Genomic DNA, 10,776 nt, shown 5'->3' with positions numbered 1-10,776 from the left:
ATGTATTTCTGTTTTACAATGAACATTACTGACCCCACATTCTGCTGTCAGAAAAAATTTCCTAGACTTTGAAGTAAGGGGCATTGGAATAGTTACTCTGTAGCTTATCTAGTTCACTCTTCAGGGTATCTCCACTTGCCATTGCTTTTCTTCTCTTATATAATTCTATACATTGTAGAAAATTGATATAATGCAAATGGTTCTGGTTCATTGAAATTAAAATGATTTCTGTCTGCTGGAGTTCCATTGACTTTTCCCTCTGTGTACAGTGAAAGCTTTGCATCTCTCTTTGTAAATTCATTTCATAGGCTCTGATAGCCTATGTAAGTGTATTCTTCAAGTTCTCCTTTAAGCCAGTTGTGACTTCTTATCAGTGATCCCCTTATTCATTAGTGAGCTAAATAAAATACTCAGTATGTTTTGTTTTATTTGCATGAAGATCATAACTCTACTTTTTAAAAAAAGTCTCTCTTAACACTATTATGTTTTATATTGTATAATATTTTAAAACATTTTCCTTCTGTTTTTCCCTTCCCAGTCCACAGAGAAAAAATTATACTATTACAGGAGGAATTAACAGCCTATCTTTCACATGCTGCTATTAACCTAGTATTATTATTATATAATATATGGATAGGTCAGTAATGGGCTTCCCAGGTGGCTCAGTGAATAAAGAATCCTCCTACAGTACAAGAGATGAAGAGATGTGGATTCAGTCCCTGAGTGAGGGAGATCGCCTGGAGGAGGGCATGGCAACTCGTTCCAGTACTGTTGCCTGGGAAATCCCATGGACAGAGGAGCCTGACGGGTTGCAATCACTGGGGTCTTAAAGAGTCGGACACGAATGAAGCAACTGGGCACACACGTGCAGGTCAGTGTTGTTGGAATCTTAGGGATCACAAATCATCAAGGACCATCTCATCTAACATGTAAGAAAGATACTCAAAGAAGTTGTGATGTGTATAAAATCAAAATCTTGCTAGTGGGAGAATCACAAATAGAACCTAACTCTTAACATATGGTTTTACTTTATTTTCCTTTTGATGACATCGTTTAAAAAAAAAAAAAGTGAAAATTAAGAGATTTCAGAACTCTAATCTACCTGTGTGGTGGTTTAGTCACTAAGTCTTGTCCTACCCTTGTGACCCTATGGACAGTAGCCTTCCAGGCTCCTCTGTCCATGGGATTGTCCAAGCAAGAATATTGCAGTGGGTTGCCATTTCCTTCTTCAGGGAATTGTCTCAAGCCAGGAATCAAACCCGGGTCTCCTGCATTGCAGATTCTTTACCAAATGAGCTATGAGGGAAGTCCCAAATCTACCTATAGTAATCCTATATATGACCACAGTCTTATAAGTTGAAAATTTAATGTATATTTCACAGGAAAATGAATATTTTGTAAAATCCAGAGCATTCAAAAGACATACCAGAACATACACATTAATGACAATGTTGGTGCCAGTGAGTTAAATCTCCACAATCTTGCTTTTCTCTATCATTTTCTACTTGCTGTAAGGATCTCCTTTGTTGCAAAAAATAAGCCTTAAAATAAAACATCATTAATATTTAATAATTTTCCAATTAATTAATCAAATGGTAGAGTTAATGGACAAAGACGACTTTTCTCTAGGTAGATGCTGCTTGTCCTATTATAAGGGATGTCTTAGAATAAGTACAGTTGACCCAGGGAAAAGGCCACAGTCCAGTAAGAGACTGTTCATATTTGATGATAGAAGCTCATGTAGTCTTTTCAGACAAAAATGAGATCATGCAGCAGCTTGTTACCTTCTTTATCTCTTCCTCTGTAACTCTGTTAATGGATAAATATGTGTATATATAACTGATTCTGCTTGCTGTACAGCAGAAACTAATACAACATTGTAAATCTACCATACTCAAATAAAAATTAACTTAAAAGGGAAAGTAGGTTGGGTGGTAGAAAGAGAGCCCACAATCCACAGGGGTAACTATTGCGTCCCTAGACACAATATCATCAGCTTGGTAGGGACTGTAAATGGCAGCGCTGCTTAAGTGGCATGCTTGTGACATTCAACACAGGGCATGATTGGAGATTAGAGTTATTTGCAAATCAGGGCCAGGGCTAGGGTGGGGCAAATGGACAGCTTGGGGTACAACACTGAAGGAGGCCATTGTTTGCACAACCCTGAAGCGAGTGTACCCATAAGAATGAGATGCTTCTGTCAACCAGATTGATGGGATGGGAAAAAACATAGCAAGACACTATGAGATCAGAAGATCCTAAGGGGACAGGAGGGGAAATCCCCAGAGCAGCCACACGTAAGCCATGGTGAGAGCTAAGATTTCCTGCTGAGCAGCCATGCCAAGTATTTTAAGCTTGAACAGTAACTCACATTCTCTTGGAGTGCAGTTCCTCTCAAATTATAGCCTGCATCCCCAAACTCTGCCCTGCACATGTTAGCATTTTATTAGACTGCTAATTGCCACTGAATGAGTCCCCAGTCACATAAATAAGCACATGGATTTTGCAACCCAAGGAAAATACGAGCCCCCCAATCACTTCTGCATATTAAATGTGAAGGTTTATTACTGACATCTCATTACCCCAGACCCAAAGTTCAGGTCTTTTTAAGCATCAGAGTTGCTTCTGTCTCTATTCCTGGACCAGTAGGGTTAGGCAATCACACTTTTAATTATTATGTAATCTCTTACTTTTCACTGCCCCCATTTAACACACCAATTAAAAAAAATCTTGCAGGTTTCCTCCCTAAACCTCACATTATATTCTTTCAAGCAATCGTGTCATTGCTTATGCAGTTGGTTCTTCCTTAAGATCTCTTCACACCCACCCTTCCCACCAAAATAATGGGAGACAATCTGTCTCTCTCACGAGATGTGAACTAACTCTTGGAAAGCAAAGGTCATAGTCTTCTTTAAGTTCTCTAGTGCATTTTTCATTGGAGAACTCTAGAACAAAGTTAAAGCTCAAAACATATTTAGTGAGCTGATTTCAGAACAAAGACCTGATGTCAGTGTATCAAAGAGCATTAGAGGTGGGATAGTTGTGAATGAGAAGAGTGACCTGGAAAGGCGTGTGTCCCATGTCACTCTGAGCTTTTTTGCAGCCACTGATAGATTACACTCTTACACACTCTGTCACATCATCCATGCAAGTCACCCACCCAATGTTACCTGGACCTAGAGGGGAGATATCACTGGATATCTCTTTCTTCCATCTTGGGCTGTTCTGAGTTTTAAACAATTCTCTCTGCTCATCACTGTTCTGTGGGCTTGGTGACTTCCTTTGCTTGAGGTTAAGTTCAGTTCAGTTACTCACTTATGTCTGACTCTTTGCAACCCCATGAACTGCAGCATGCCAGGCTTCCGTGTCCATCACAAATGCCTGGAGCTTGCTCAAACTCATGTCCATCGAATCACTGATACCATCCAACCATCTCATCTTCTGTCGTCCCCTTTACCTCCCACCTTCAATCCTGCCCAGCATCAGGATTTTTTCCAATGAGACAGTTTTTCACATAAGGTGGCCAAAATATTGGAGCTTCAGTTTCAGCATCAGTTCTTCCAATGAATATTCAGGACTGATTTCCTTTAGGATTGATTGGTTGGATCTCCTTGCAGTCCAAGGGACTCTCAAGAGTCTTCTCCAACACCGCAGTTCAAAAGCATCAGTTCTCTGGCACTCAGGTTTCTTTATGGTCCAACTCTCATATCCATACATGACTACTGGTAAAACCATAGCTTTGACTAGATGGACCTTTGTTGGCAAAGGAATGTCTCTGCTTTTTAATATGCTATGTAGGTTGGTCATAGCTTTTCTTCCAAAGAGCAAGCATCTTTTAATTTCATGGGTGCAGTCACCATCTGCAGTGATTTTGGAGACCAAAATAAATAAATAAATTCTGTCACTGTTTTCATTGTCTCTCCATCTATTTGCCATGAAGTGATGGGACCAGATGCCATGATCTTAGTTTTTTGAATGTTGAGTTTTAAGTGAACATTTGCACGCTCCTTTTGCACTTTCATCAAGAAGCTCTTCAGTTCTTCTTCACTTTCTGCCATAAGGGTGGTGTCATCTGCAGATCTGAGGTTATTGGTGGTTATTGATATTTCTCCTGGCAATCTTGACTCCAGCTTGTGCTTCATACAGCCAGACATTTCGAATGATGTACTCTGCATATAAGTTAAATAAGCAGGGTGACAATATACAGCCTTGATGTAATCCTTTCCCTATTTGGAACCAATCTGTTGTTCCATGTCTGGTTCTAACTGTTGATTCCTGACCTGCATACAGATTTCTCAGGAGGCAGGTCATCTCTTCAAGAATTTTCCAGTTTGTTGTGATACACAGTGAAAGGCTTTGACATAGTCAATAAAGCAGAAATAGATGGTTTTCTGGAATTACCTTGCTTTTTCTATGATCCAATGGATGTTGGCAATTTGATAGCTGGTTCCTCTGGCATTTCAAAAATCCAGCCTGAACATCTGGAAGTTCATGGTTCACATACTGTTGAAGCTTGGCTTGGAGAATTTTGAGCATTACTTTACTAGCCTGTGAGGTGAGTGCAATTGTGTGGTAGTTTGAACATTCTTTTACATTGCATTTCTTTGGGATTGGAATGAAAACTGACCTTTTCCAGTCCTGGCAACTACTGAGTTTTCAAATTTGCTGGCATATTGATTTCAGCACTTTAACATCTTTTAGGATTTGCAATAGCTCAAGAGGAATTCCATCACCTCCACCAGCTTTGTTTGTAGTGATTCTTCCTAAGGCCCACTTGACTTTGCATTCCAGGATGTCTGGCTCTAGGTGAGTGATCACACCATTGTGATTATCCGGGTCATGAAGTTCTCTTTTTATGATTCTTCTGTATATTCTTGCCACCTCTTCTTAATATCTTATGCTTCTCTTAGGTCCATACCATTTGTCTTTTATTGTGCCCATCTTTGCATGAAATGTTCCCTTAGTATCTCTAATTTTCTTTAAGAGATCTCTAGTCTTTCCTGTTCAATTGTTTTCCTCTATTTCTTTGCATTGATCATGAGGAAGGCTTTCTTATCTCTCTGTGCTGTTCTTTGGAACTCTGCACTTAATGGGTATGTCTTTCCTTTACTTCTTTGCCTTTAGCTTCTCTTCTTTTCTCAGCTATTTGTAAGACCTCCTCAGACAACCATTTTGCTTTTTTGTATTTCTTTTTCTTGGGGATGGTCTTGATCACAGCCTCCTGTATAAGGTCATGAACCTCCATCTATAGTTCTTCAAGCACTCTATTAGATCTAATCTCTTGATCTATTTGTCACTATAAACATAAGAGATTTGATTTAGGTCATACCTGAATGGTCTAGTGGTTTCCCCTACTTTCTTTAAATTGAGTCTGAATTTGACAATAAGGAGTTCATGATCTGAGCCACAATCAGCTCCCGGTTTTGTTTTTGCTGACTCTATAGAGCTTGTCCATCTTTGGCTGCAAAGAATGTAATCAATCTGATTTCAGTATTGACCATTTGGTGATGTCCATGTGTAGAGTCTTCTCTTGTGTTGTTGGAAGAGGGTTTTTGCTATGACCAGTGCATTCTCTTAGAAAACTCTGTTAGCCTTTGATCTCCTTCATTTTGTACTCCATGGCCAAATTTGCCTGTTACTCCAGGTATCTCATGACTTCTTACTTTTGCAGTCCCCTATGATGAAAAGGACACTTTTTGGGGGGTGTTAGTTCTAGAAGGTCTTGTAGGTCTTCACAGAAAAGTTCAACTTCAGGTTCTTCTGTGATACTGGTTGTGGCATAGATTTTGATTACTGTGATATTAAATGGCTTGCCTTGGAAATGGACAGACATCATTCTGCCATGTTTGAGATTCCACCCAAGTACTGCATTTTAGACAGTTTTGTTGACTATGAGGGCTACTCCATTTCTTCTAAGGAATTCTTGTCCACAGTAGTAGATATAATGGTCATCTGAATTAAATTCTCCCATTCCAGTCCATTTTAGTTCCCTGATTCCTAAAATGTCAACATTCACTCTTGCCATCTCCTGTTTGATCACTTCCAATTTACACTGATTCACGGACCTAACATTCCAGGTTCCTATGCAGTATTGTTCTTTATAGGATCAGACCTTACTCCCATCACCAGTCAAATCCACAACTGGCCGTTGTTCGCTTTGGCTCTTTCTTTTCATTCTTTCTGGAGTTTTTCCTCCGCTCTTCTCCAGTAGCATATTGGGCACCTGCCAACATGGGAGTTCATCGTTCAGTGTCCTATCTTTTTGCCTTTTCATACTGTTTATGTGGTTCTCATGATTGAGGTTAGAAGCTTCTAGTTCAATTAGGTTTGTTGAATGTGTTCCTACAGCCTTCTCATGAGCCACATGACTGTTATCCCTTTGAATTTGTTTCCCAGTGGTGTCTTTAGTCCACATGTTACTCATTCCACATTACTTGAAGAAGAATTCTTTCTCAATGCCAGTGCCAAAAATTCAGACTCACAGGATCTTTTTGTCTTACTAATAAAACATTTAAATTCCTGTTTATACAAAAGTCAATGAGTAACTCTGCACCTAGATGACACATTACTATTAATTATAACTCTTTGGATGTGAGTAACAGAAATCTCATTTTATTTTAATTAGCTTAAACCAAAATAAGACTTTATTGGCCAATATAATCAAAGTGCATAAAAGACAAGTAAATCTGGCTTAAAGGATTCTGGGAACAGAGGCTCCTGAATCAGCAGAAACTTTTGTGTCCCACTTCTCTGTGTGTGTTTTTGTTTTTAATTTTCTGTCTCTTGAGATTTCCCTGAACAGATGACATGGTTCCTGCATTTCTTTGGTTAGCCATGATTATTTCCAGTATAGGAGAAAAGAGGCCCTCTTTTCCCAGATTCACTTAGAAAAAGTCTGAGGAAGAAGGAAAACAAATTAATAAACACTCATAGCACATGATTGGAGCAAATGGTAATGATAGTTATTTTCCCACTCATGAAGAGTTATTACTAAATGTGTTATGAAAAAGTTTTAACTGAATTCTTACCCTACATTTAGCTCTGAGACAAACAACTTGCTCAAATTAAAATACAAAGTATGCCCTGTCTCAGATCTGAGTAGACCTCCCTCCTTCTCTCTTTCACACAAACACACCTAATAATCCATTTCCTGTATATTTAAAGACAACCATAATGGCAACCCACTCCAGTAATCTTGCCTGGAGAATCCCATGGACAGAGGAGCCTGGGGGGCTACAGTCCATGGGGTCGCAAAGAGTCAGACACAACTGAAGCGACTTAGCACGCACGCACACAATGTCCTTCAACCCATGGTACTTTATCTTTTCTCTTTTTCAAACCAGTGTATCAGATTTATACAAATATTTGATATATTTTTATAAATATTTCATCACTATAAGTGACATCTTCTGGACAGACTCTAAACCAGTTCTGATTTGAAAATGTAAAATCAAAATCAAATATGCATGTCAGCACAAAGTGTCCTCCTTGAAAGCACAATGAGAATACTGACTCCACTCTGAGCACACTCTCAACTGAAAAAAAATAAAAATCCCTACCAGATTTGATGGTGGAAGACATGCACACTTATTAGCCCTTAGGCAGTGGAATACACAACGAGTTTCCCATATAGCAGGTCTGATAGCATTTCCTGGGGAAATACAAATCCATTCCTAGGGAAAAGGCTTTGAGGGTCTGGAGCCCCAAAGATAGATTATAAATTAAACTTAAAACCAAAACAGAACAATGAAAACATCAGATGCAGGAGTGAATGAGTTTATTAGGTGAAGCAAAGCTGAATTTCCATGCATTTTGTAAGAAAAGTTTATGTAATTCTGAATCAATTGTTTCAACAAAATTACAGATTGAACTCAATATTTTGGTTATTAATCTCACTGAAAGGATTAGTCAGTCAGTGAATGTTTGACACTAGAGAAACGACGAGATGCTGATGGTGAGAGGGGTTAGCTAACATTTCTGAAAGAGCCTATGATAGCTGTAAGTAGAGACTGAAACATTTTGCTCAGAAGTTCTGGAAATTCAACAAGTTGATCTACAGAAGTTTGATCTACAGATTGGCCTATAGCAAGAAGACTGGCAGCTCCTAGAAGCCAAGTAGGTTGGGTGGTATAACCTGGATCCACACCTCAGGGAAGGGAAGCCATAAATTCCATAACCCAGCGGTCTGAAGACTCTGGATCCACAGCCCACTGAGGCGGGACTTCTGGATCCACAGCCCAGAGAGTAGCAGCTTCTAGATCCATAACCCAGGGAGCAGCCTCTAATAGACCCACATCCAAGAGAACCAGAATAAGTTATCTGGAAGGGACTGCAGAGCCTGGAGGTCGTTGGGCGGTAGCAGGATGTCTGACAGGGCTTGAACACCACACTGGTGGGCTGGCAGATCCTGGGAAAGCAGAGGTCAGTCCTGTAGACCAGGTTGCCGGGGAAGAAGGAGCCACAGGAGGAGCCTGGGTAGCGCAGGTGGACTCCGAGGGAGCGGGAGGAGAAGTTTCCAGAACAGCATTTGTAGGACATGTTGACAGGAGATGTGAGATCAGCTGAGTTACACGGAGGGCACTCTCTGAGCTTCAGTGTCATGACCTGGACTTCGAGTGTGTACATATACTCTTAGACCTGGATGTGTCACTGTGAAGAAAGATGGTTCCTCCTCCTTGCTCACTGTTTCATACAAGCATACCTCCCTAAGTTATTGCTTAAATGTATCACGTCTTCACATACTTAATTATGCTTTAATAATGCTGATATACTTAGAAATTACTCAGTTTCTTTCTCCTGGAAATTGATGAGACTTGACTTCCAAAATTATCAGTCATCACATCTCCAAATAGCCCCTCCCACTTCTTATCCACGTGTGCAGTTATGTGCTGTTCCTACCAGGTAAACTTACATACATTTTCCTTCACTTCCAGTAGGTTATTTGTTCAAAATCGTTTCATGTCTTCTTCAAAAACATATGATAAGGATTTCTCCAAATACTAACTATATTCAATGGTCTTACCAATCTATCAGTTGGAACTTTTTTCTATTTCTAATTCATATAATTTTTTAAGAATATGAAAAATAATGTGTTTACATACACATATATGTATAACTGAATCACTTTTTCTGTCCACTTGAAATTAGCAGAACATTTTAAATTATGCTTCAGTAAAAATCCATGTAATTCTTGATATCCATTAATTTGGCTTAAACCAATCCATTGGCAAAATTTTCATTCTACCTTTTCTGTGATACCCTTGACTTTCTTACATTTGAGTTCATGATCAGAATTAAGGGATATAGATAGCCATCCTTGGTGTTCAGGCCAATAAACTGCTTTGAAAAGAATGGGAGCTTAAAACATTTCCTTAGATGATATTCTTTTAAGAAACAATAAATATAACTCTTTGAGAGAGACTTTGAATAAAGTATGTGCTAGACTTGAATATCTTCATGTACTGTTTGATACATCTGTCTTGTAGTAAAGTTCCAGGGAACGTTAACATTTTCTGCAACAACTAACTTGAAGTATTAGAGCTACATGAGTCTTTACCATCCTCTGATCAATCTACACATTAAAAAAAATTGTCCTAGAGAGGTTTAATAACTTTCCTTTAATAACTCAGTGCCTGAAAAAAAAAAAAAAAAACATTAAAGTTTGGACCTTGATCTCTGTATACTTAGTCAAGATTCAAACACTGCAAAGATAAAAGAAAATTCAACTTTAACCTGTCTCATAAATAAATCTACTAAGCTTACTTACACTAAGATATAAATACCTGATAATGCCTTATTTACTTCTCCTAAGAATATTTGCACTGAATAGTGTCCAAGAGTAGAATTCCATGCATCCTTCGTCTTTATACATTTAAAGTATATTTGACTTTCTAGCCCAAGAAAGAGAAAAAAATCCTGTGCAATCTATATTTAGATTAATGGGTAGAAAAAGAAGAAGAAAAAGGACTTTTTAAAATCTGGCATGTTCCCATTTGTCTTCTTTTGAATCTAACATTTTATTTGATTGAACTAAGGGAAATGGCATTCACAGATGTCATTGAAAAGAAAGCTCCCTAACTACCTGAAAATTAAGTTGCTTTATTCCAAAGCACGCTGCTTCAGAGCACTTAGTTACTTTGTTTTATGATTATCTCTCCCATGCAGAAGCCAAAGTGTGGCATGCATCACATGAAGTGCCCTTGTGCAATACTTAAACCATCACTCTGATTCACAGAAGTAAAATAAGCTATGCTTTACGAATGGATACCTATTAAATTTGTTAAAGATGTATGTGTCACTCTCAACACATGGGATTCCTTATTGTGCCAGCCTTTAACTCTTTGGGATGGATAATGTTTATCTATTTCTAATAATAGTTGACTTCTGCTTAAAAAAAAAAAAGATGTTCTAATATGCATATGTTATTGCTTTTCCAGGCCAGCTCTCTGTGTTTGGGAATTAAAATGAAAATGACTCAGGAATAAGTCAATTCCAATTAACATCCCCTCAACCCACTCCTAATAGGTTAACACTTTTCATTAGAGTTATTTGTGTACATTATACAAGTGCTAATTATTAACTCATAAATGCTAATAAATGTGTCCCTCTGAAAGTCAGAAAAGGCAAAACAAACTAGAGTAGCTTTAATAGTTCAGAAGTACATCCTGGAACTAATAAAATACTCTGGGCGCTTTGTATGCACAGGCAAATGTTTAAGAGAAGAAAAAAATCACTCTCTGGATAAATCAGAGGGAAAATGCAATATTGGAAAACTTG

At 38.4% G+C, this 10,776-nt stretch overlaps 1 protein-coding gene across 1 annotated transcript; it reads right to left on the bottom strand.

Annotated features, from left to right (window-relative positions):
* Positions 1–7,788: 7,788 nt before the first annotated feature.
* KRTAP13-2 (keratin associated protein 13-2) lies at positions 7,789–8,934 on the bottom strand. Its single transcript, XM_010800918.4, has one exon. It carries the CDS (start codon positions 8,623–8,625, stop codon positions 8,041–8,043), a length of 585 nt encoding a protein of 194 aa, XP_010799220.2. The 5' UTR covers positions 8,626–8,934; the 3' UTR covers positions 7,789–8,040.
* Between the last annotated feature and the right edge of the window lie 1,842 nt (positions 8,935–10,776).

Source organism: Bos taurus, chromosome 1 (assembly GCF_002263795.3).
Source record: "Bos taurus isolate L1 Dominette 01449 registration number 42190680 breed Hereford chromosome 1, ARS-UCD2.0, whole genome shotgun sequence".
NCBI classification, from domain to species: domain Eukaryota; kingdom Metazoa; phylum Chordata; class Mammalia; order Artiodactyla; family Bovidae; genus Bos; species Bos taurus.
This window is presented reverse-complemented; position numbering and strand designations above follow the sequence as displayed.

What these genes read in the sequence shown, in the direction of transcription:
- KRTAP13-2 (XM_010800918.4), bottom strand. Translation starts at nt 8,625, where the DNA reads ATGTACACACTCGAAGTCCAGGTCATGACACTGAAGCTCAGAGAGTGC.